The sequence below is a fragment of the Tyto alba genome, unplaced genomic scaffold (assembly GCF_018691265.1).
Source record: "Tyto alba isolate M040663 unplaced genomic scaffold, T.alba_DEE_v4.0 Super-Scaffold_38, whole genome shotgun sequence".
In the NCBI taxonomy this organism is placed as follows: domain Eukaryota; kingdom Metazoa; phylum Chordata; class Aves; order Strigiformes; family Tytonidae; genus Tyto; species Tyto alba.
In genome coordinates, this window is record NW_024881313.1 from 21,538,960 (window position 1) to 21,560,932 (window position 21,973).

At 34.5% G+C, this 21,973-nt stretch overlaps 1 protein-coding gene across 1 annotated transcript in view; it reads right to left on the reverse strand.

The window, feature by feature from the left end:
* Window positions 1-21,973, reverse strand: part of DNAJC1 (DnaJ heat shock protein family (Hsp40) member C1) — a 112,530-nt gene that overhangs the window by 39,825 nt on the left and 50,732 nt on the right. Inside the window, exons 6-8 of the mRNA XM_032991471.2 lie at window positions 21,448-21,541; window positions 11,619-11,709; window positions 1,639-1,805 (exon numbers count right to left, since the gene is read on the reverse strand). Coding sequence (XP_032847362.2) covers window positions 1,639-1,805; window positions 11,619-11,709; window positions 21,448-21,541 — 352 coding nt within the window. The remainder of the gene's footprint in view (window positions 1-1,638; window positions 1,806-11,618; window positions 11,710-21,447; window positions 21,542-21,973) is intronic.

The window sequence follows — 21,973 nt, forward strand, 5'->3', positions numbered from 1 at the left end:
AATACAAATTACTTAGCTTTTAATAGCAATTTTTTGGTATATTTTAATTTCTGTGACTCCTGTTTCTGAAAGAATGTACCTACAACTTGTTCTCTTAGCAGTGTCTCTGAAGACACAACTTCTATATACTCTCTGTAGGATGTGTAAAATTACAGATGGAATAGGCCCAGTCTTATTCAATTCCTTCATTTTCATAGAAATCCAAAGAAAGAGTTTCCATTAGAGGGGAAGGTGAATTTGAGGATCCAGGTAGTCAAGCATGCAAACAACCCAAGCTACTGTAAATAAACATACATCTTTTCTCCTTTAATCATTTGCCCACGCAGCCTGGTAAGCAAAGCTGGTTCACAGAGATACAGCTAACAGGAATCCAATCCACGGGTGCTTCTTGAGTTAAGGGAAACAAAGCAATGACTATATATGCTCTTACCTCCTGGGCAACTCATCTACAGAATCAAGGACCTGAGTTTTTACTTGCCCCAAGTGTGTGAAAATAGGCTCCAGTGTTTAAAGATTCAGAGCGTCAATCCCTTACACAGAAGTCAAAAGCTACGTACATTTGCAGAATGGATTTCTTACAGAAATATAAAAGTAAACATAATGTAGATGTCCTAAGTAATATAGAAAGACAAAAGTAACAGCAAGAGAAAACTGACAACTAGGAAGTCGTGAAGCTTAGGAATTCAACAGTGGCAGATGATTAAACAGGTTATGCAAAATTCAAATTATTTTAGTAAAAATTTTAGGTCTGCCTAAAAATGGGAGGGAGTTTTTTTCACAGGTTTGAAAATAACAGAGTAAGCACATCTGCAGCACAGATGAATCAAGCAAATGGCAGCAGGAACTTCTTTCATTGTTTTGATGCTGAAGTCAATGTGTTGCCCTAACTCCACTCCAAACACACCATTCTTCTCATTTCAGTCTTTCAAGCAAGTCAGATTTTCAAGTCAGGAGACCAATCTATAACATTTGTCACCTCTGTACCTCAGTTCTAAAATGAAAACTGTGAATTTTCAAGCCAGTATGTTTTAATAAAATTTATCAGAAGATAATTACACTGCCACTAAGAACCATTATATCTAAGTAGAAACAACATTAACAATAGGCCTAAGTTGAATTGTTAAGACTTTTGCATAAGTCAGATGAAATGCACAAAGTACATAAGCAGCTCCATAATCAAAAGATACTACACCTGGATATTAAGAAGCAAATGTTTCTTTTTTTCTTTATCCCCCCCCCTTTTTTTTTTTTTAATAGAGAAGAATCTATTCTTGCAAGCAAAACGTTATTAACTGCAATTAAGAGAAAGAACCAAGCCTCATAAAACTTGACTGCATTATGTTATACTAATTTCTAGTGAGCAAGAACAGTATTTATACTAGAAACCATAGAGAGGTTTCAAATATTTTAATCAATGACATCCTATTATAACAACATTTCCAGTATCATTATACAAATTACATTGAACTTCAATATAATCTTTTCCATTATGTCTCTGCCTGACAATTAATACTTCTCTAGACTTCAATGGCATATGAATATTGTGGTGGTACACACACAATATTTCATTTTCTTAAAAAAGCAAGCAAATGAATCAACATTTAAAACATGTAACAACATGAAAGATTTTTAACTTACCTTCTTTTTTTGTGTTCTGTTCCTGCCTCCCAACCAATCATCCATCTGCTCCTCAATCTCTTCAATTGAAGCTCCATGATCATATGATGGTATGTATGCACTTGACTCCAGAACCGTGTATATAGGAAATTCAGATTTTGGTTTCTTGACTTTAGACTTCTTCTCCTCTACAGAAAAGTAAAAAGGAAGAAAATAGTAATGCTACTAATACAGCATTATTATATGAAGTATAATTCAGAAGCAGGCTTAGCTACTCAACCCTTAATGCCAAATTAAAATTTCCACTGAGAAAGGGACTTCAATTTCTGTGATAAAAAGAGAATTCAGAGTTTTGCATAATAATTATATTTTTAAGAAAAATAAATCACAATGTACCCACTTAGACCCTCTTCTATCTGAACTATGCCTTAAAGGGCCATATGAGGAGCCCCTCAAAATCACAGTTGGCTCATTACTCCTACACCACTTGGCAATTAAGGTTAGTAGAGACAAAAGCATAGGGAGCTGTTAAAAGATTTCAAAAGTCAAGCTGGCTTCAAAGAAAATGGCAAAGGTAGAAAGGTGAGTTTCAGACAATTTTGTATTACTTTACGATCAGCTATGCTGAGTAAAAGCTGCTGAGTCAGTAGATAGCTTCTCTGTTCCCAGATTTCTGTAACTACAAATAACTCTGTTCTAGCCCTTACAAATTTAGGAAAATTTAGGTGTTGGACCTCATTTCTCAAACTAACCACTGTTTTCTGCTCTCTCTCTGTCCTTCAAATTCATTAAATGGGAGCAGCAAATTTAGGGGACAGGAAGGAGGATGACAACAACCACCACCTAAACCCCAGCAACTGAAAACCTATCTGCTATATAAGGTGATCTCAAAAGAAAGATTTAAGATTGATTGAAAATTGCCAAAACTTGAAGAAAGACAAGAGGATGAGGATCAGAAAAAGAAGCCTGAACACTCAGAAAGCATCCAGAAACTTCAGGTATGCCAAGTAGGACTCCTGTTTTTTTCTAATTGTTTTAAAAATATGCCATATTCACAATAGCAGGATGCTACTAAACCAAAGGGAGCTGATCTAATGGCTGGCTGCAGCCAAAAGAGAAAAGTTCTACTGTGCCTCAACCTTTCTACTCTCTACTGCGTGCTTACGTGCTCTTCTCTCTTCTATTCGTGCTTCAACAGTCATCCATCCACTTAGCAAACTAATTCAATTTACTAATCTAGTAGAAAATTATTCCTTTACACTCAAACGAAAAAATCCAAGTCATTTAAAAGTGGTGGGCAAGGAAAAGGAGAACCATGCTTCTCAGCAGCAGTGGGCCATTAGATTAGCTTATCTGCCTTTGCTACCATGCCCTAATACTTTTCTGAGCATCAGAGGAGAAATGTCTATTTTTTTCCATGGAAACCTTCTTAAAAAAATTCCTAAAGATGACAGAAAGACTGTTCCCTACAGACTCTGAGGTAGAATTCATTTTCCTAACAGTATTTGTACAGGAACAGCACAGTGAAAAGACTCCACAGACTTGACAAACTCCTAGGAACTGACTATTTAAGAAAACTGAAAATGGAGAGAGAACTATTTCATAGTACCTCTTAAAAGTCCAAAAAGAACAGGAAATTCATACAGAAATATTTAACAGAATGACTACTGATCTTCTAAGCTTTTAAATGTACATTGTTCAGAGACCTGTTTTTATGAAGTATCTCTAACTTTGCTTGTAACTGTCAAATTACTAAATGAAATATTAAGTGAAAACTTGTATTTGAATTTTTTTTAGCATCATTCTATATTTATGCATCATCAATATAATGAAATTACATATACTCCCCCCCAAAAAAAAACAAAACTAAAAGAAAGCCCAAAAGCGTTAACCCGCATTTCTCTCATTGTTCAGATGTTATTAAAGACAATACTGGTGCAAAATTATTTTATCTATTTCAAAAGGTAATTTTTATAGTCAAGTCACATATATTAACCATTATCTCATTCTTCTCCACAGTTGCATATCTAATAGCTTCTGGAGTCAGAGTTAAGATATGCAAGGATAAGTAACAATGGCTTCACCAGCTATTTACTGCAAGCACATATACCAGCAAAAATATCCTAGGAAGTTACCTTAAATGACAATTTCCCCTACTGTATTTCAATCCTGCAAATAAACATGCACACTGTGTGTATTCATTTGGAATTACTTAACAGTGGAGACACACCGAGAAAGTTGGATTTTCCTGTATCTTGCACCCCATCAGCTACTGTTTGCTAATTTTCCCTCTCAAAATATGCAAAAAGTTAATGCCTGAATGCATCTAGCTAACATTTAAAAATGAAGGGCCTAGCCTGCAAATAGGTCATCTGGGTTCTTTCTGTAGTTTTAAAAGTAATTTTGTAACAGTCTTTCCAGAAGACACTGCACCCTACTTTAAAATGAGGTATCAAAGATGGTATCTAGGCTTTCTTCAGGCAGTTAAGTGAGAGAGGAAGACCTAACATAGATAAGAAACCCTGCTATCAAAGGAACGAGAAATTCCACCTAGAGAAGATGGCTGTACAACCTCAAACAAGCACTCAACCAGAATTAAAAAACTTGTCTCTACAGTCTCCCATGAATATACAAAAAGGTGAAGGAGTTCAGGATATCCCTTACATACCACAATGGTTGTCATATTGAATTGCAAAAAATAAGCAGAACTGAAGCCACTGTACCTTTGACATCGGGCTCTCAATAACCCATTGAGAAGAGTTTTATCTCAGGATTTTTGAAAGCCACTTTTTAGAATAGTGCAGCACATAAAAATGGTTTACCAGTAACATCATAAAGTATTTTAAATAGGTGAAGTTCAGAAGTTATGTTCAGAGGTAATGAGGTACACTATGAAACCTCAACTTAAGGCAGCAGAGTACTGTTGTTCTTTTAGGTGAAGATGGAGAAAGCAAAACAGATCACTGAAACAATTTCATCCAAACAACAGAGATCCACAGCAGATACCCAGGAAGAAAACCTCTCTCATGTCATCTTTTCATTATCAGCAATTCAAATGGCAGCCCAAAAGACACTCCCAAACTGACCTGGTGCTTTCCCTGAAGAGAATGAGGATCAGGTTTTCCAAACAGATGAGGCCTAAGGCAGCTGAATCCCACATCTGCTAAGGCTTGACAGCCAGGAAGCTGGTACTGCTGCCACCACCACAACCCAAAGCAAAGATGTGTTTGATGGTGCTGACAGTAGCCACAACTGCAGCTGTGATTCAGAGTTTTGAAACACGAATGTTCCCTTAATACTTAGTGTCATCTTCTAATGGTGCTGGGTTTAAACTATGCGGCCATCTGCTGTAACAGAACAGGCCTTTAAAATGCAATTTTCTCCTCCAGTCTCAAATATTTTTCTAGTATTGTTGTATATAAACCTAACTGAAATTCAGGGAAAACATACAGAAAAAAATTCACAGGTTACTCCCAGTTTTGTAACAGCCTACTCACTGTTCACTGGAGACACAATCTGACCACTGTATGGGCACGGATATTCAGTGAACCTTAACTATGATCAGTTACTGTTGCTCATACAACTAAATGTAGCGGAGAGAAATAGTCTTAGTGAAACCAGTGCCTGACTTCAAGCTCAATAGGGTAAATGAATAGCTTGCTTTCACCACTATTTCTGGAGAATGTTATGTATTTTAATTGCCAAATTACAGTGTAGCAAATTTTCTAGTTTATTAAATTAAAAAAACAGGTAACAGCAGAAAATAATTGGATAATCCAAGATCATAAACACTATGGAAATTGTTTGACATCTACCACTCCAATGTAAAATGATCAGTATTTTACATGATTTATGATTTTTACAGTGTTTCAGTCCTTCTGTGGCAGAAAAAAAATTTGGTTTGTCATTTGATGAATTTGTACTCCAATTATACTAATTTTCTGAGTATCTTCCACCTTTAGATCTAACAAGTTCTTTACCAGAAGACTAAATTTGACTGTGTATTTAACAACTTAGAGTAAAAAGAGAGATATAACTTGTCCCCTGTTTGAACAGCATATAAACATACCCATCACTGGGATCCCTAGACTTTAACAGATAACAATTAGCTAAGTCTCTTAAAGTACAGGACTTCATGTTTCTAAATGCCTCCAATACTATTCCAGTACCGGCTATACATTTTATTAGTTTATGGTGCCATGATCTGGGGTTTGAAGTTTGATGAATTACTTGCTCATAATCAGATACTTGGACCTTTCTCATTAGTCTTTCCACATTGTTACTACATTAATTTTATCAGTGGCAGAATTAATAGTATCTGGCTAATGGTTATTTGCTTTAAGATATATCAGCTGTCATTTTCAAACCATAAGGAATCAGCTAGCATTTTGGATTCAGTACCATGTAATAAAACAGTGGTGCTTTTTCCATAATAAATATCAGAGGTCCGTATTTTAGAGTTTTCAGAAAAGCATATAGTGATTTTACCTGCCACTTGATGTAATGTAAAGAATTCAGAGAATTTCTCACAGAAAAATTGACCACTTCATATAGAAAGATACAAAACAAAACGACGTGCTGAACTGTTGCAAAGTAAGTATGACACATCAAGCTGGAGCTCCCTCTCTCTGCAAGGTTTCTAAGCTTTAACTTTAAGCATGAACAAGAGTTCACAAAACATGGTCAAAAAAAGGACAGTGATGTCTTGTAAATCACAGAAAGAAAAGGGACAAACTGACTCATATCTCAGATGTTTATAAGCAAGAAATATGAACACACACAGAGGTAGACAGCAAATATCTTTTTGGAAAGTCATAAGATACTGCACTGAGATCTCCTTTTCTTTCAACGTTGTTCACTTACCAATGTAACTATGCAAGACAACCAAAGCATTAAAGCATTAAAATTTGTTTAACACTACAGATAAATTCACTTGCACGTACAACACAGTCAGATAGAATACAATAGACCCAAAAGTCTGGAAAAAATTATACTACGGCTTTGACAGTCTATTGAAAAAAATGGAGCAAACTATATTCAAAATTAATGCAAATATAGGGCAAACATATGTTTAAAATATATACATTTTTGTACTCATAATAAAGTCAATGGGATTACATGATGCATCACGAGTTAGAGACAGATATATATATATATATCTGTTATACTGAGACCTAGAGGCTAGTTTATTTTTGAGCAAACTGACAAAAAACATGCGGAGTGATGAATATATTCTCAAACTATAAAAAACTTTTCCACAAGCTGTGGGGTTTGATGTCTTTCATCCTTTTCTTTGAGTATCGATCCTCCCCAAAACTTCCTATTCCACCAAAATACCTCATCCACACAATATGAAAAGGTTAGAAATAAACCTTCAATATTTGAGAGCTAACTTGCCTTCCAACAAACATATAATGAAACATGTAAGCAGCTTTCAAATGAGCCTCATAACCCTGTAAATTAATGGAATATTTTCCATAAAATCTGAAGCAAGTTTTGTAGAAAGAGGCATCACATAGCCTAGTTGAAACAATTGGAAAAAGCACACAAGCTTGAAAGTTCAAAATCCTTTCAGCAGGCCTGCCAAAACAGTCAGTGAAACAGATGATACTTAGTTTGCCATAATTAGGCTTCAGAGGTAACAATTAAGTGATCAGAACATTCACACCCACGCCAACCAAAAAAGCATGCATTATATGAATTAATTCTCTCTGAACCTGCCTGTCAGCAAATCATTACTGAGCAGGCATGTGAACACTGCATTTTGGCAGGGATTAATACTAAATACAATTATCCAAGGTATTTGTCAATTATTTGGAACTAAATGTAAAGTCACCTTCAGTATAGTGCTAGATTACATAAATTTGGTCGAAATGGCTTACAGTGAAGAGGGAAGTACAGGAAGAAGTAGGAATATGGACTGGCTGGTAGTCTGAACCCATCAAATCAAAAGAATTTTTTAAAATTACACTTAAGAACCTTATGCCATATTTGCACTTATGAGGTACTGTGTGCAAGGAACCTTTGATGCAAGAGCTTGCAGTTATGGTGGACAAGCAATCTGAAACGAGCTATCAGAGCAATGGGAACTAAGGTAATCTATGATTCTGTAAACAGAATAGTAATATTAGAAGAAATGTGATTTTATAATCAGATGACAAACATTAGAACACTACATACAAATCCAGGGTTCAATACTTACAGCTACATTGGAAAACTAAGTAGATTACAGAAAATACACAGAAATTAAGGGCTAAAGAAACATTCTATATAAAGAAAATCTGCAGACAAATGAAACTTCTTTTTTTAAGCACAGAAAAATGCTAATAATGACCAACTGAGAGCTAAAACTAGATAAATCCACACTAAAATTAAGATGTAACTATATAACGGTAAAATTAACTGTCTGAACAAACCATGAAGAATGGAAGACATCTCAGGGTTTTCTAATCAATACTGTAAGTTGCATAACAAGATGCTAAAAGATAAAGTGCACCACTGGTACAGATCAAACAATACGATTCATAAGAATCAGTATTTTTCACTGATTTCTGCCTTCAAGGGTCTGAAATAAACACTTTATACTAAATGATCTAGGTTTCATGAAACAGTATTAAAAGCTACCCAAGGACTTGCTGTATTCGAATCTGTCTGGAAAAGGAGAACCACCAAGCCTAGCCAAACTTACTCAAATGGATTAAAGGTTTCACTACCGTTCTAGATTTTTCACAGCAAGCACTCAGGTCGGACATGTCTTACTATAAAGCACCATATATAGACATATAAATACCACTATAGATACCATTATAAAGCCCCAATAGAGAAAGATTAGACATGCAGCCATTGGGTTAGTAGCTGTATATCAGTTAAAGCTTGAATGATGGGGGGTGAGGAAAAACCACAAAACCCTAAGTACTATTCAACATGGTTTGTAACTAGAAATAAAATAGTTTATTGCCATGGATTGTTCCAGATGCCTTGTACATCAGAGAAGGAATTCTGGGTTTACAATGCAAATACTTTCGTAACTGGGATGCCAGTGAAGAGTTTACCTGCAATATCTAGCAGGCACTATTTCTTTAAAAAGGTATATTTAAAAAATAAATTTAAATCTTCATATTGAAGATCAGGAAAAACAAACATAAGAACAGAAAGTAAGAGAACTACCAAGGCTAAGTATAAAGAAAGAAAAATAGATGAGCTTTCCCCCAAAATGGACATGGTTGAAAGAAGTACTCGACGCAAGAATAGGACCAGTAGAGCTGCTAGAAACCTTACAATTTAAGTTTAAAAGCTGGCAGAGTCATCTGTCCTGATAGTGTATGCCTAAGTCTTCTCAGTTTAAGGACTAACTCAATTCAGTTAATACATACTCTATTTTACAACCCATGACTATGAAGAACTAGGCTATCTATTGTTACAGAATCATTCCGTGATGCACAGGTTATACGTATGTGTGACACTACAGGAGTGGGAGAAGTTAAAAGAAAGTTTATTAAAGCACTTTAATTTTAAATTATATTTTATGTTCTGGTATCTAAATGTGAAGAGGGCATCAGAAAATGTAAGGCAAAACACTTCCGGCTTTGTGCATAAAATGCACAGTTATCTGTAATTCCATACAAAACCACATTTCCTACAAACATAAGTTTCTACTTTTTTGTAAGGTAAAGTGGTAAAGCTGCTATATTTTACTAAGGTAGTAATGATATTTTTGAATGGATTGAGAAGTGATAAGAAACACTGAAAAAGTGCCACAAAAAAAAAAAAAAAAAAAAAATCAAAACTGTGCATAATCTTGACTTACCAAGAAATTACTTTTTCACATTCCATACAAAATATAGCACTTTAATGACATCTCAATACTGTCCTCTCTTGCCTACTCTGCAAATTATATTTTCCTCCTCCAGTACTCTTCTCTGGTTTTAGTTCAAGCTGCCTACGGAATACCACACAGTTTCAGCAGGAGAGCAGATAGACATGGGGGTAAACTAGCAATTAGGTCATGAAAAAACAAGCACTGTAAAACAGCTATTGCTAATCTGTATGAGATACATTTACTCAATTAAATAGATGGAACTGTTATGAACTTGCATTCCACGGGTGGTCTCTAAAATTAAGAAGAATGAGGGCAAACAAAATGCACATTTGTTGATTTACAACCTTTCTATGCTAATTGTCAAGTGACAACGGAGAAAAATATAATGAAATAAACAAATTTAACGGATGCTTTTCATGCAAGCCTCAGGAAAAAACTATTTCTTTGGGTTTTTTTTCTTTGCCTACAGTAACATAGATACATCTCTTGGGAGTCACATTTCATTTTAAAAAAGGTAACTTACAACTCATTCTGCTGCCCAACGATAGCACTGCTATGCCTGACCAAATTAATTCCATGCCAAATTTCAAATTCTGCTGATTACAGGTGGTGACGCTCAATCCTTCCTCTTGCTGCCTGCCAGCAAGCCTACCCAGGGAGGGCAGGATGCCAACCAGTGAGACTGGTGAGGACTGGCCCCTGCTCGCATGACATTAGGTCACCTGGCAGACATGGGGATAACACGCCGTGTTGCACCCAGCAGCATGGCAGGGGACAGTTTGGTGATTCTATGAGAGGTCAGGGGTGACCTGGAGGGGGAAGCACGCCAAGCCTGCACCTCACATATGAGCACTGCTACTGGAGGTAACAAAAAAAAAAGTGACTCTCATGTGATACCTGGCAGAGGAGAAATAATGAAAAGTTCACACGTGGTCCTTCAGTGAAACACAGGAACATGCACACTACAATTTTAATGACTTTATACTTTCACTTGCACTTCTCTTTTCAAAAACTAGTCCTTCTAAAACAGCAGCTCACAGATTTCAATGAAGAATGTATGCCAGCTATTTTGAACAATGGCAATACATTACTATCTGACAATTTAACAAGTTTTTAATAACCCAAGTCAAGACCCTTTTGAAGGGCCCATTTTGTGGTAGGTATCTCAAACATAATGGCAGGCCTCCCTAACAAGCATTAAGTGCACTCTTTTGCTAGATTTGGCCTGGGTCCACGATGCTCACTGAGGTGCTGAATGTCATCCATTTTCTCAAAATAGATTCAGCTACAGATAAGTTGGGAATTATTGCTGAAACTGGATCTCTTTGCCGATTTTACAAAATTAAGCTAATTTTGTAAATATAAATAATGCAGCTGTATTTTAAGTGCCTAAAGACTTATGCATACTCAAAGCTGGTAAATTATTATAGGGCACTCAATGCAGTTGTCAGAATAAAGGAACTTAAAAGCATGCACTTAAGTACAGTAAATAAAGCAAGCACGCACATACAAACACAGACAAAGAAAACTTTTTAAATTGTCTTCAGAAGAGGGTAGGTTTAATGACTGTCAAGAGCAAATAACTGAAAGAAGAAAAGAAAAAGTCACCTATAATTATTCTGAATACTTTATTAAGGAAAATGCTAATTGCCTTATTTGGTCTTTTATGAGAGTATAAAGACTTTAAGACATTTATTTCAACAATAGCATGAATCCATCTCTGAAGTCTGCATCCATGCTTTGGCAATTCAAATTACGTCCAATTTCTATCACAAAAATCAACTCAATACGCACAAAAGAATTATTAAACATATTATCTTAAAAAAATATTTGCGGACAAAGAGAATACGAGAATGCTCAAAATGCAAGAGGTCACTTCTGAAAATGTATACTTTAAGATCTATACATTTGAGATTTCTCCCTCCTGCAAAACAACATTTCCAGCACACTATGCTTTTCTTGTTAAGATATAACTATCATCTGAGTTTTATGCTTCTATAGGAACAAGCCAGCAGCCTACTGCAAAATTAGACACATAATTAAAAGCTTATTTAAATTTAACAGCATTACAGAAATATATAAAGTATGTATTTTAGAAGATTATAAAAATATTTGTTCATATACATCCTGTGTAGTAGGTATATCATATTACATCTTTATTAATACAGTGGTAAAAACTCACTCTGAAGTGTTTCAAGTTCAGCCTTAGCCAGGGCATCTTCTCTCGCCTTCATTTTTGTTTCTTTATATTCTACATATAATTGTCTGGCATCCTTTAAGAAAATGTTGCAATGGCATTAGCATCCTTATACAAACAAGTTATTGCAATGGCTCTGTTTTAAGTTCTCAATTAACCTTGCAAAAAAATTCAAGATACATTTGTTTCCTTGAGTTACAGCAATTTTCAGTATAGAAAGTATTTGTTTAGAATGTAGAATTTTTGTGTAATAAAGGCTCAAATGTAACAGCATTGACATTATAGACTATGATGCTCACTGACAACCTGAAAAGTAAGATGGTTAGAAAAACATTTCTTATCACTACCAACAGCTTTGTAAGAGGCCATGTACCCACTTTGCTTGTATCAGCAATCTAGAAGTTCAGGGAAGAAAGAGAAGTTTTTAATTAGAGTAGTGTGTGAAAGGACAAACCAAGGCAATTGCTAGGCAGCAGTACTCTTAGTGTGAACTCATTATGGTAACACTAACTGTATGTTAAAAAAAAATTATAACAAGTTGGATTTTGTAACTTTTTTTTTTTTTTTAAACAGCTTCTACATTGCTATTAAAGTGCTGAAAATATATATTAAATTTTTTCTCCAGGGTTAGATTCTAATCTGAAATCTATTTGGCAAATTTACACATAAAACCAGAAGTGTTGTCACAAATCTCACAATAAGGTACATATTTCCAAAATCTGATGATTTAGTAATTATAGATTTGTGCTGAAAGCTTTCAAATATGAACAACCAGATTACTCAAGTAAGAGGTATGGAGAGTTTTCTTACTCTCACTTACCAGTTTAAGAGATTCCTATACTCATTAAAACCCAACAAATCTATAATAGAAATGCTGAAATAGACATGGTATTACGTATAAAATTTTCAAGCATGCAGAATATCTATTGTATTAAATCAAAATTAATTATTAGACGAACATAATTTTAGTTCTTTATAGCCAAAAATAATTTTATTCTTGTTATTACATTAACAGTCCCATTTTTTACATATAAAGGATTAAAAAATTGATATAAAATATATTGTAAAACATAAGTAAATATTTTTATAATTTCAACTGTAATCCCATAAATTTGAACAAAACCTAGACTCATTAAAAATTAAGTAAAACATCTTAATAAATTCTGAAAATAAAAAACGGAGTTAAGCAGTCATTATTGCTGTCTCTAATGGTAGAAGTCACCCAAAACCATTGCTTCCTGCAAAGACACTACTACACAACAGTTGTTCTTTGCATTATACAGGCATCTATGCCTTTAAAGATATTTGAGGGAGGTGAGAAAACACAGGAGAGACTCGTGATCCAGTTCTGAGCAGAACTTTGTAATATTTTGGAGACATCTCATCAATGTAAGTCAGAGCTCCTGAGGACAACTCTGACAAATTCCCACAAAAGATCAGTAAGGTTTCATCTCCTTCCAAAATAACCATTCTTATTCTCTATTTGTCTTTACATTTGGGTATGGGAAATGGGAAGTTATATTTTTCTGCCAGGTTTATGTAGGAGATCACTGTGCACAGAAGAAATCTGAGAGAGTTTACATAACTTTTTGCTGCTAGAACATAACAGATGAGAGCATCTCACACTTTTGTTTTGGGGGACAGGGAAGAAGGGGGTTTTGGTGGTTTTAGTAGAGTCGGGGCTAAAAAAACATGTGTAGGTACAAGAGGGCTACCATTAACAGCAGATATGAAGGTTTTGAGGAAACGTATCCACTTTCTCTGTTAGAACACTGAATTAAAAAATTAGAAATCAACATTGGTTCTCTTTTCGATTTACCCAAAATATTAATTCCCTACCACATATAGAAGCTTTCCTTGTACTCTTCAGATTTGGCCTGTTTGCATTATTAAGAAACAGAAACAGCCATAATGTAATGGTTACCTTCTGCTATAAGTTTGAGACATTTTGTTTACATGGCATACACAGGACTCAGACATACTGATATCCAAAAAAATGCTTTTGTTTGAGGCTATGATTTCAAAATGGCTACAATTAACCAGCATTTAAATTTAACCCATTTGACACTGAAAGCCAATATTTGATGCTAAATTCTGGTGTAAAATCCATTATTGCTTGTGGGATCTCCAGACAGCAGGCACTAGGGGGTAACTGTCAATCTCTCCAGCATGTCAATCACAGAACAATTGGAAATGTTGCTCAGATGAAAATGAGACACACTAGCTGAACAACAAAGAAAACTAGTCAGAAGCACGTAAATGAAATTTAGTAGTATTGTTGCTTTATAGATATAAAATGGATTATCACTGCAAATGGATTAATATGAAGGTAACAAAGGCAATACCAGTCCTTTATCTTATTAATAACAGTTTGTTATGGCTGATACCATAATCACAAAAAAGGGGAGACTGCACATTTCTGAAGTAGACATAAAAAAATGTATACATATAAAATAAAGCAAAGAAAAAAACAACCAAAAAAAAATCTAATCAAAATGGATTTTTAAGATTTGAAAATCAAATCCTTCCCACAAAAGCGTAAGAAATAGCTCTACGGGTTGTAAAGAGAAATTAAAAGACACACCTGCGTAAAGATTTTAGCCACATAAACAGACTATATGGGTATTAAACCTTATAAGTAAAAATTAAAACACACTGGGAAACAGTTTAAAATAGGAAGTTCTTTGAAGAAAACTTCTGCCTTAACATACAGAAGCACATTTTAATTTGCTCCTCGTTACCTTTCAATAGTATCACTCTAAACAAGAATATGAGTTTTCAAGCATATTCAGTTTTGGTAATAGAGTATTTCAAAATAGATTTCTGTCTAGATTTTTTACTTTTCTAAAGTGGTAAATTTAAGCAGTCATTTCACCTCAGTACAAATATTTTAGGGCCCTAAAACCACTGGCAATATAGATAAAGCCTCTTCCCATCTAATGCTCATCCAAGATTCAGTAATTATTTTTCTTGTAGCAGATCTTTCCCCAAAGAGCTCAAAATATGCAAAATATCAAAATTTTATACGCGATGTATACTTCATCTTCAATCAGTAATAAACATAAGAAAAGCACTATTTTTGTCTTTCTGGGGGTGGGAAGAGACAGAGAAAGAGAGACACACAAATACAAAGCTTGGAACTGTTCTAACTAAAAGCTCCAGCCTACCTAATCAGAAATACTTTGTTCTCATTTGCAGGAGTTTGAGAAGTTTTCAAAAAAGAACATCAACACAAATACATTACTTTTCTTCACCATCAAAACAGTAATAGGCACGTAGTTAAGCAAACAGAATAATGAAGAGTGCTAAAATATGCTGGTCTATTATACTATGATTTCAAATATACGCTTTTCCAAAAAGGAACAGAATGAAAAAAGACAGTATTAGAAATGGAAAATTCTGCTATTAGTATTTCTAAATTGTGTTTCAGCTCCCATGTATAGGAAGTACCTGTGACTACCCTCATATTTAACCAAAATTTCAAGAAGTTTTGTGGAAGAAAAATAAAAATTGACAAACAACTAACATATTTTCAATATTTTAACCACAAATGAGAACCAAGAATACTGAAAAATTCTTGTATTTCAGTTCCTCTTTATATCAGTATCACCTCATGTTAATAAATTTGAGGCTACCCAGCCAAAGCTGTACTTAAGTTATGCAAAAATACAGAAATTCTTGATACTGGACTTTTAGGGTTTGTTGGTTTGTTTGTTTGGTTTTTTAATTTGTTTGTTTGGGGGTTTTGTTTTGTTTTATCTGTCTGGCTGCTGTTTTTAAACCAACTGATACAGTATTTATTCAAACCGTACTAATTCTGGAACTAAAAACTTCAGTTCTGACTAAGATTCAGTCACTCCGGCCTCTCCTTGAATTTTGCGTAGAGTGATGAGGTTTTGTTGGTTTGCTTGCTTTGTGTTATGTTTTGGTTTTCCCCTTCAGTTAATCTTCCCAGCTTTGTGGTCTACCTCAAAGATTAGAGGTCAGGAAAAATAGGGCAAAGGTTGGAAACAACTTGCTGTATTTGCCATATGTGAAACTATCACAAAATCTGTGATGAAGAATCAGCTTCATGTTTTAGTTCTCTGGGTGAGGGACTGATACAAACAGAATTTACAGTTACCTGAAAACTTTCCTACAAGCACTCTATGGAATTAAAGACAAATATTTGTACAAAGTTCTTGAACTAAATTTTTGTCTTTTTGGAGTACAGTGCTCTTGTACAACTGGTACCAAAAAAAGGGAGAGAAGCAGTAGTCAAATTAAAATTACCGCAACATCTGACATTCAATTTGCTATTTCTATGCAAGCCAGTAGACCACAGCAAAAACACTCATTTGATGGGTTCATAAACTAAAAATATCAATGTGTTACGGTAAGAAATAATGTTAAAAAAAACAGTTAAACATGATGATTTTTATTTCTCTGGCATTTTTACATGCTTACTCAAAGGCAAACTAGTAAATAAATAGGAGTTGCATTACTTCCTCCTTTATAATCAGAAAATTATGCTTTGCCCTTGGAATAACACCAGGTACGGCCAGGCTCTTCAACTGTGGGCAGTTGAAGCGTGGTGCCCAAGCCTCGGATGCACAGGGTGATCAGCAGCAGGCTGTGCTACTGCAGTTATCTGCTGGGTATTCCACATCCACAGTGGAGAAACAAAGGCAGCCAGAAGGGGGAACTGAGGTCGATGCTGCAAGGCCTCCCTGGGACCCATTCCCACCCCATGAAGTCTCATACTGCAGCAGAACGGCACCACTGAGAGCCAGTACCACCTCATACACACCAGCTACTCCTGGAGCTACGCGCCTCTAACCTGTGTGCTGGGTTATGCAGACATACAGTAAGTGATTTGAAGGAACAGAACAAAGCTGTCTGCCACAGAATAGCAGGCAATTAAAGGCAAATGGCTTTAGTGTCTTACATTTACTCAAAACTTCTACTATGCAGAAAAGCACATTTGTTTCCAGAGCCTCAGACAGTACCCTGTTAGACGCAAATTATTTTTGCTCACTTGCATACACCCAGAATACTTGTTTTACCATCTATTCTCCTCTGACCTGCTTCTAAGCTTCTAATTGACCTCAGGGTCAAGAGCTTCATCCCTACTTTGGTTCTCCCAACAGCTGCAAAATAGCAAGAAAGAGAGCAAATGGACTATCACTCGTGCCACACATCCTGCAATTGCTCGCTCCCCAGAATTTGTACCAACATTGATGCTGTACAGTAAGTTGGAATACTTCAAAACCCTTTAAAGCTCAGAATTAAGGAAATATTTAACCTTAATGACCTGAATAAATCCCTTCAAAAAAAGAAAATCTCTTTTTTAAGGCATACATTATTAAATGCAATACATTTATTTTAATCTCACACGTTGATTTTATATAAAGTCATATCTGAAGACAAAAACAACCCACATAAATGTTTGCTGACCTAATCAAATCTTGCTTAAAAGCTAACTTTGCCAAAGGAGATGCCCTGCTGGCAAAGCCTCTCGAGTTTAATAACACATTGCCAATCCATTTAAGGCCAAAGCTGAACCATCTCTAAACAGGTGTTGAAATGTAATCATGGATTAAAAGAAAACCTGAGGAAAAAATGCCAAGAAATTAAACACCTCTGGGTCACTAGTTTGAATCTATTCCAGGCTACTAAATCAGCTACAGTAATTACCATCTGGTAGTCTACATAAAAATAAATTACTGGCCTTTTTGTTTTAATTCACTTTGTGCTACACAAAGGTCTTAATAAACAAAAGTTTCCATTGTAACTGAAAGCTTTGTTGATAATCTCACTAAGTTATACCCAGTGCAACTATATATTGAGCTTGAATTGCCTTCTCATTACAGGCGAGCCACCAGAAGTTCTTCCAACAGATCACTGCTAGGGTGTATGCACTACACCTACCCTATCCTATTATAGAGAGAAGATAATAGGAAACATTATTTTCTTAACAAGAATCCATTCCTGTCTGAAACAAACAAGAATGCTTTCTACTTCATTACATTTGGGACAACAGAAGGCTCATAATTTAACTAATAAAAAGTATTGCCTAGTGCTGACTGGCATTAATGAAGTTGGTATAAAAATAAAGACATTAATTGCTAAGCTTCACCAGATCAAAGTGGAGGAAAAGTAGTTGACAGGAACACTAACAAACACTCCTATCTTCAGTTTTCTGAAAGAAATATTTTGTGAAGAATAATTAACAACATTTTTAAGAAAGACCACTAAGTTGTATGTCTGCACATCCAAAGAAAAAACACTAGTCAGCTGTTTTGGGAATAAACTGCAATTTATATATGACTGTTCTCCCACAAAAGAATAGTATACTTAACACAACTGTCTATCCTGTATTACATTCACCATTTGAACTATAATCCCTGTATACTATATTTAGCTGGTTTATTTCTTTGTAAGAACAATTTTCAGTTCCAATAAGCATTTTAATTGAGTTTGGGGGGTTTTTTGTTGTTTGGTGGTTTTTTTGTTTTTGTTTTTTTTTTTTTTTAAATATATAGCCTTCTTCCAGGTCATTCTCATGAAAGAGTAAACTATAAATGACCTTAGAAACAATTTGCATTCTTTTTCTATCTTTTCCTTGAGCATACATTATAAGAATTAAACTTGGTAATAGTCAAAGTAATTTACACTCCACTTAATGTTTCTTTCACACCATAGATATTTGATTTATGATATGTTTTATGTATTCTTTTCCCTTCACTTCCTTCAAACAACCTTAAAGATGCCATTTTCACCCCCAAATTTAACTAAACTAAATGCGTGGATATAAAAACCTATGTAGTCTCTCAAAATACAATTGTCAACAGTTTAAAAAACCAATCATTTTGTAGTTTCTCTCATCCTCCTCTCACCCATTTTTCTTCCAGTTTCTTGACAGAAAATGCAGACTACGATAAAATGGCATAGGCCATCACAAGGGCATGCAAACAAAGCATTTTTCTTCAGTAAAGGCCCACCTTAATTATTTTAAGTGCCTCCTTCTGAAATCTGACATTTTGAAGGAGGAGGGGAAGTAGGAAAAAGACACTCAATTGGATAAATGAGAGCCAGGCATGGGCAGAAGCTCAGCAACCTGAACCCTCAGACAGAGCTGTTATAAGTAGAATATTCACATTAACGAATTGGGGGCAAGAAATGGATACAATACAAGAACTGGCAAAAAGTTTAAATTGACCTCTCCGTGTATTTTTTGTTTTATTGGTTTGGTTTTTGTGGTTTTGTTTTTTTGTTTTGTTTGGCTTGGTGTTTTTTGTTGGGTTTTTTTGTTGTTGCTGTTGTGGGGTTTTTTATAAAGTTCCCTTTGATGAAAAACTTGTGTACATAGGCAGGTGGTTTTGTTTCCTTATTTTGAGGAAGTAGTTCAGCTATTTCACTGACAGGGTTTTGGAAAAAACTGAGCGGCAAAAGCAACATTTAATTAAAAGTATTGCTACCTCTTACCCTTTTCTCTCCCAAACAGGGTTCATTTAAATATGGATGCATTTTTAGATGGTGATCTACAATTGCATTATTTGCAGATAAATGACAGCCAACTTTGAAAAATAATTTGTTGGCTCTTAAATGACTGAAGAAATAATTTAAATTAACTCAATAAACAACTAAAATCCTTAACACCCATCCTTATGTAAACCACTGTAACACCTTGTTAAATAATTTGTATTTGTAACTAGCACATATAACACTACTCAGTATCTGCAGGAGTCTTATCTTCTAGATAAGCTGCCCTAGTGATTCTACTTATACTAAAAGCCTGAAATACTCTGAAATCTCAAGCCTATGTTAGTGTATTATTAAAGAGAAAAGCACTTATATTCAAAACAGGATTTCTGTATGAGGGTAAAATCATGTAAGTACAACTACTTTTCTTCTACATGTTGATAATTGTAATTAACGTAGAACTTGCTAAAACCTTAAATACAACTCAAAAAGAGCCAGAGGTGTATCTGTCCAGGTAGCTATAACATAAGGAGTATCTTTTGCACTGTCATTTCAGAAAACATCTCCAACATGAGGTCACTGCTGCTCTTACGCTCTTCAGAAGAGGTAATACTTCTTTAAGTATTGTTAATTAATAACCTATAATAATTTATATCAGTTACCTGAAGTCCTGCATATTCTTAATATTGAAGATTACTTATATTTTACTGCATTTTAACTTACATAATTGGCAGGGCATCTTAAACAGCAAGAAAACAAACATTGGAGCTAAGCAGTAGTGTAATTTACATACAGAGTAATTTATTCTAGAACCCCACCTCATCACTTCCTCCTTGCTCCAAAGCCTTCCTGCTCTTAATTCCTCTACATCATGCTTCCCTGGCCACTAAATCCCTGCTTTCTAGTCTCCAATTTTCCATGAGTTATTGAATAGCTGCTTTTCCACTACCATTAATTTAATGGATTTTAAATCCATAGCAAGAAGAATTGGCTAGGTGTCTACAAAGTGCAAAAAATCACTTATAAGATTATAAGAAGTCCTAATTTAAAATTCCTCATGAATCTTACTATATTCTGCAATGTTTTGAATATTCTGCAATTAAGGCAAAAGGGAAAGTACTACAATTATGAAGAAAGTGTCAAAAATGCAGCAACAGCAATGGCTGAACTTAATTCTTTTCCATCTGACCCACCTCAATGAGGGATGTACACCAAAGCTTAATTTGTACACAACAGTTGATTTAATTAAGCACCATCACTTTTGCTTTAAAAACTTGCAAAAAGAAAGATTCCTTTAATAAAATAGCCACACAATTCTGATGAAACTTTTAAAAGAGGAAGAAATATTAACTTTTGCATCTCTTTGTAGGAAAAGTTAAATCTATAAAAATGCATGCTGAAAGAGCAGAGTTTACTGCATTTAAAACTTTTACAAGCCTTTCGCTAACAGATTAGGAATTATATGTTTTTTCCAGCCTGAACACAGACAGAAATTGAACACTGATGCCATTTATAATATTTATCTTCAGAATCAATACTCAGTATTTCCATAAACCAAAGTAAAAACCACCTTACATTCCCTGATCCATATTCATTAGCAATGACAAGGGTATTAAAAACAAATAGGTATATTCAAGGGAAATGAGGAGAGAGTATGTGATATTTAAAAAGTTATTCCGAGAACTGATCTGACATTACTTACACTGGCCGAGTATCAGCTACATTTTACAGTTTTTAGTATTAAATTAAAAAACCACGACTGTGGGCAAGTCTGACACATTTATGTTTATAAATAACAACCATACCTTTGTTACGTTACTTTAGTAATTTCAGGTAACAGTTTATATCATTATCCAGTGACTTACAAAAAAGCTCACTCAATCAGAAAAAGTAATTTCACTGTTTCTCCAAGTTTAAATGACATAACATTTGCCATGAAAACATAGCATTTGCTTATTTGAGATAAAAATACTTTTTTTAACAGATTGCTTAAAAGACATTGCTATTCCTAATTATATGTATATACATCACCTCTCTCACTTATTCTTATAATTTTGCCTAATAGGAACTGCTGCTGAATTCCCTAGCACATTAAGACTAATATCCATTTAAAATACAAGAATATTTTGATGAACTTACAATATTAAATTTGCCTCCAAAGAGTAATTTATATATATATATATATTTATATATATATATATATATATATTTGTGTATGTATATATATATAAATATATGTGGTATGTTCTAGAGTCAAAAAATTCTTAAGAACAAGTGCTACACATCTGATTATGCATAATAACACCATCAAGAAAAATAAAGTAATATACTTAAAATCATTACTATTTACCTGGAATAGCTGAGGTAAAGCTTTCACAGTGAGACAGAACCATATTCCCAGCTTGCATGGAAGTAAGTCATGCCACTGTGGTCTGTCCAGTACTCTGCAGTCAAACAAAACTAAGTTTTTCGTTACTGCCACACAATCTCAAAGTCAGAACTTTCCCGTTATCCTTTAAGATGATTACCACTTGTTAACTCCTATAAAAATGTGTAACTACATAATATTAAAAATACATTTTGAATATTTAATTCAAATTATGTAACAGATAATTTCTAATCATCACTGTATTTTAAACTCTTAAAAAGAACTTTTCTTCAAGAAAGTAAATGCATAAGCCCCATAATCATTTCAGTTTAAAAAAAAAAAAAAACAACACAAACAAAACCAACCAAACAAAACAAAACCAAGAAAACCTCAAGCCTCAACCAAGTGTTCACAAGTGCTGACAACCAGATATGAAGACTGTAGCATAAACAAAACAATACATAAAAATTAATGTCATTTGCAGTTCACTGGAGCATTACTCACTGAT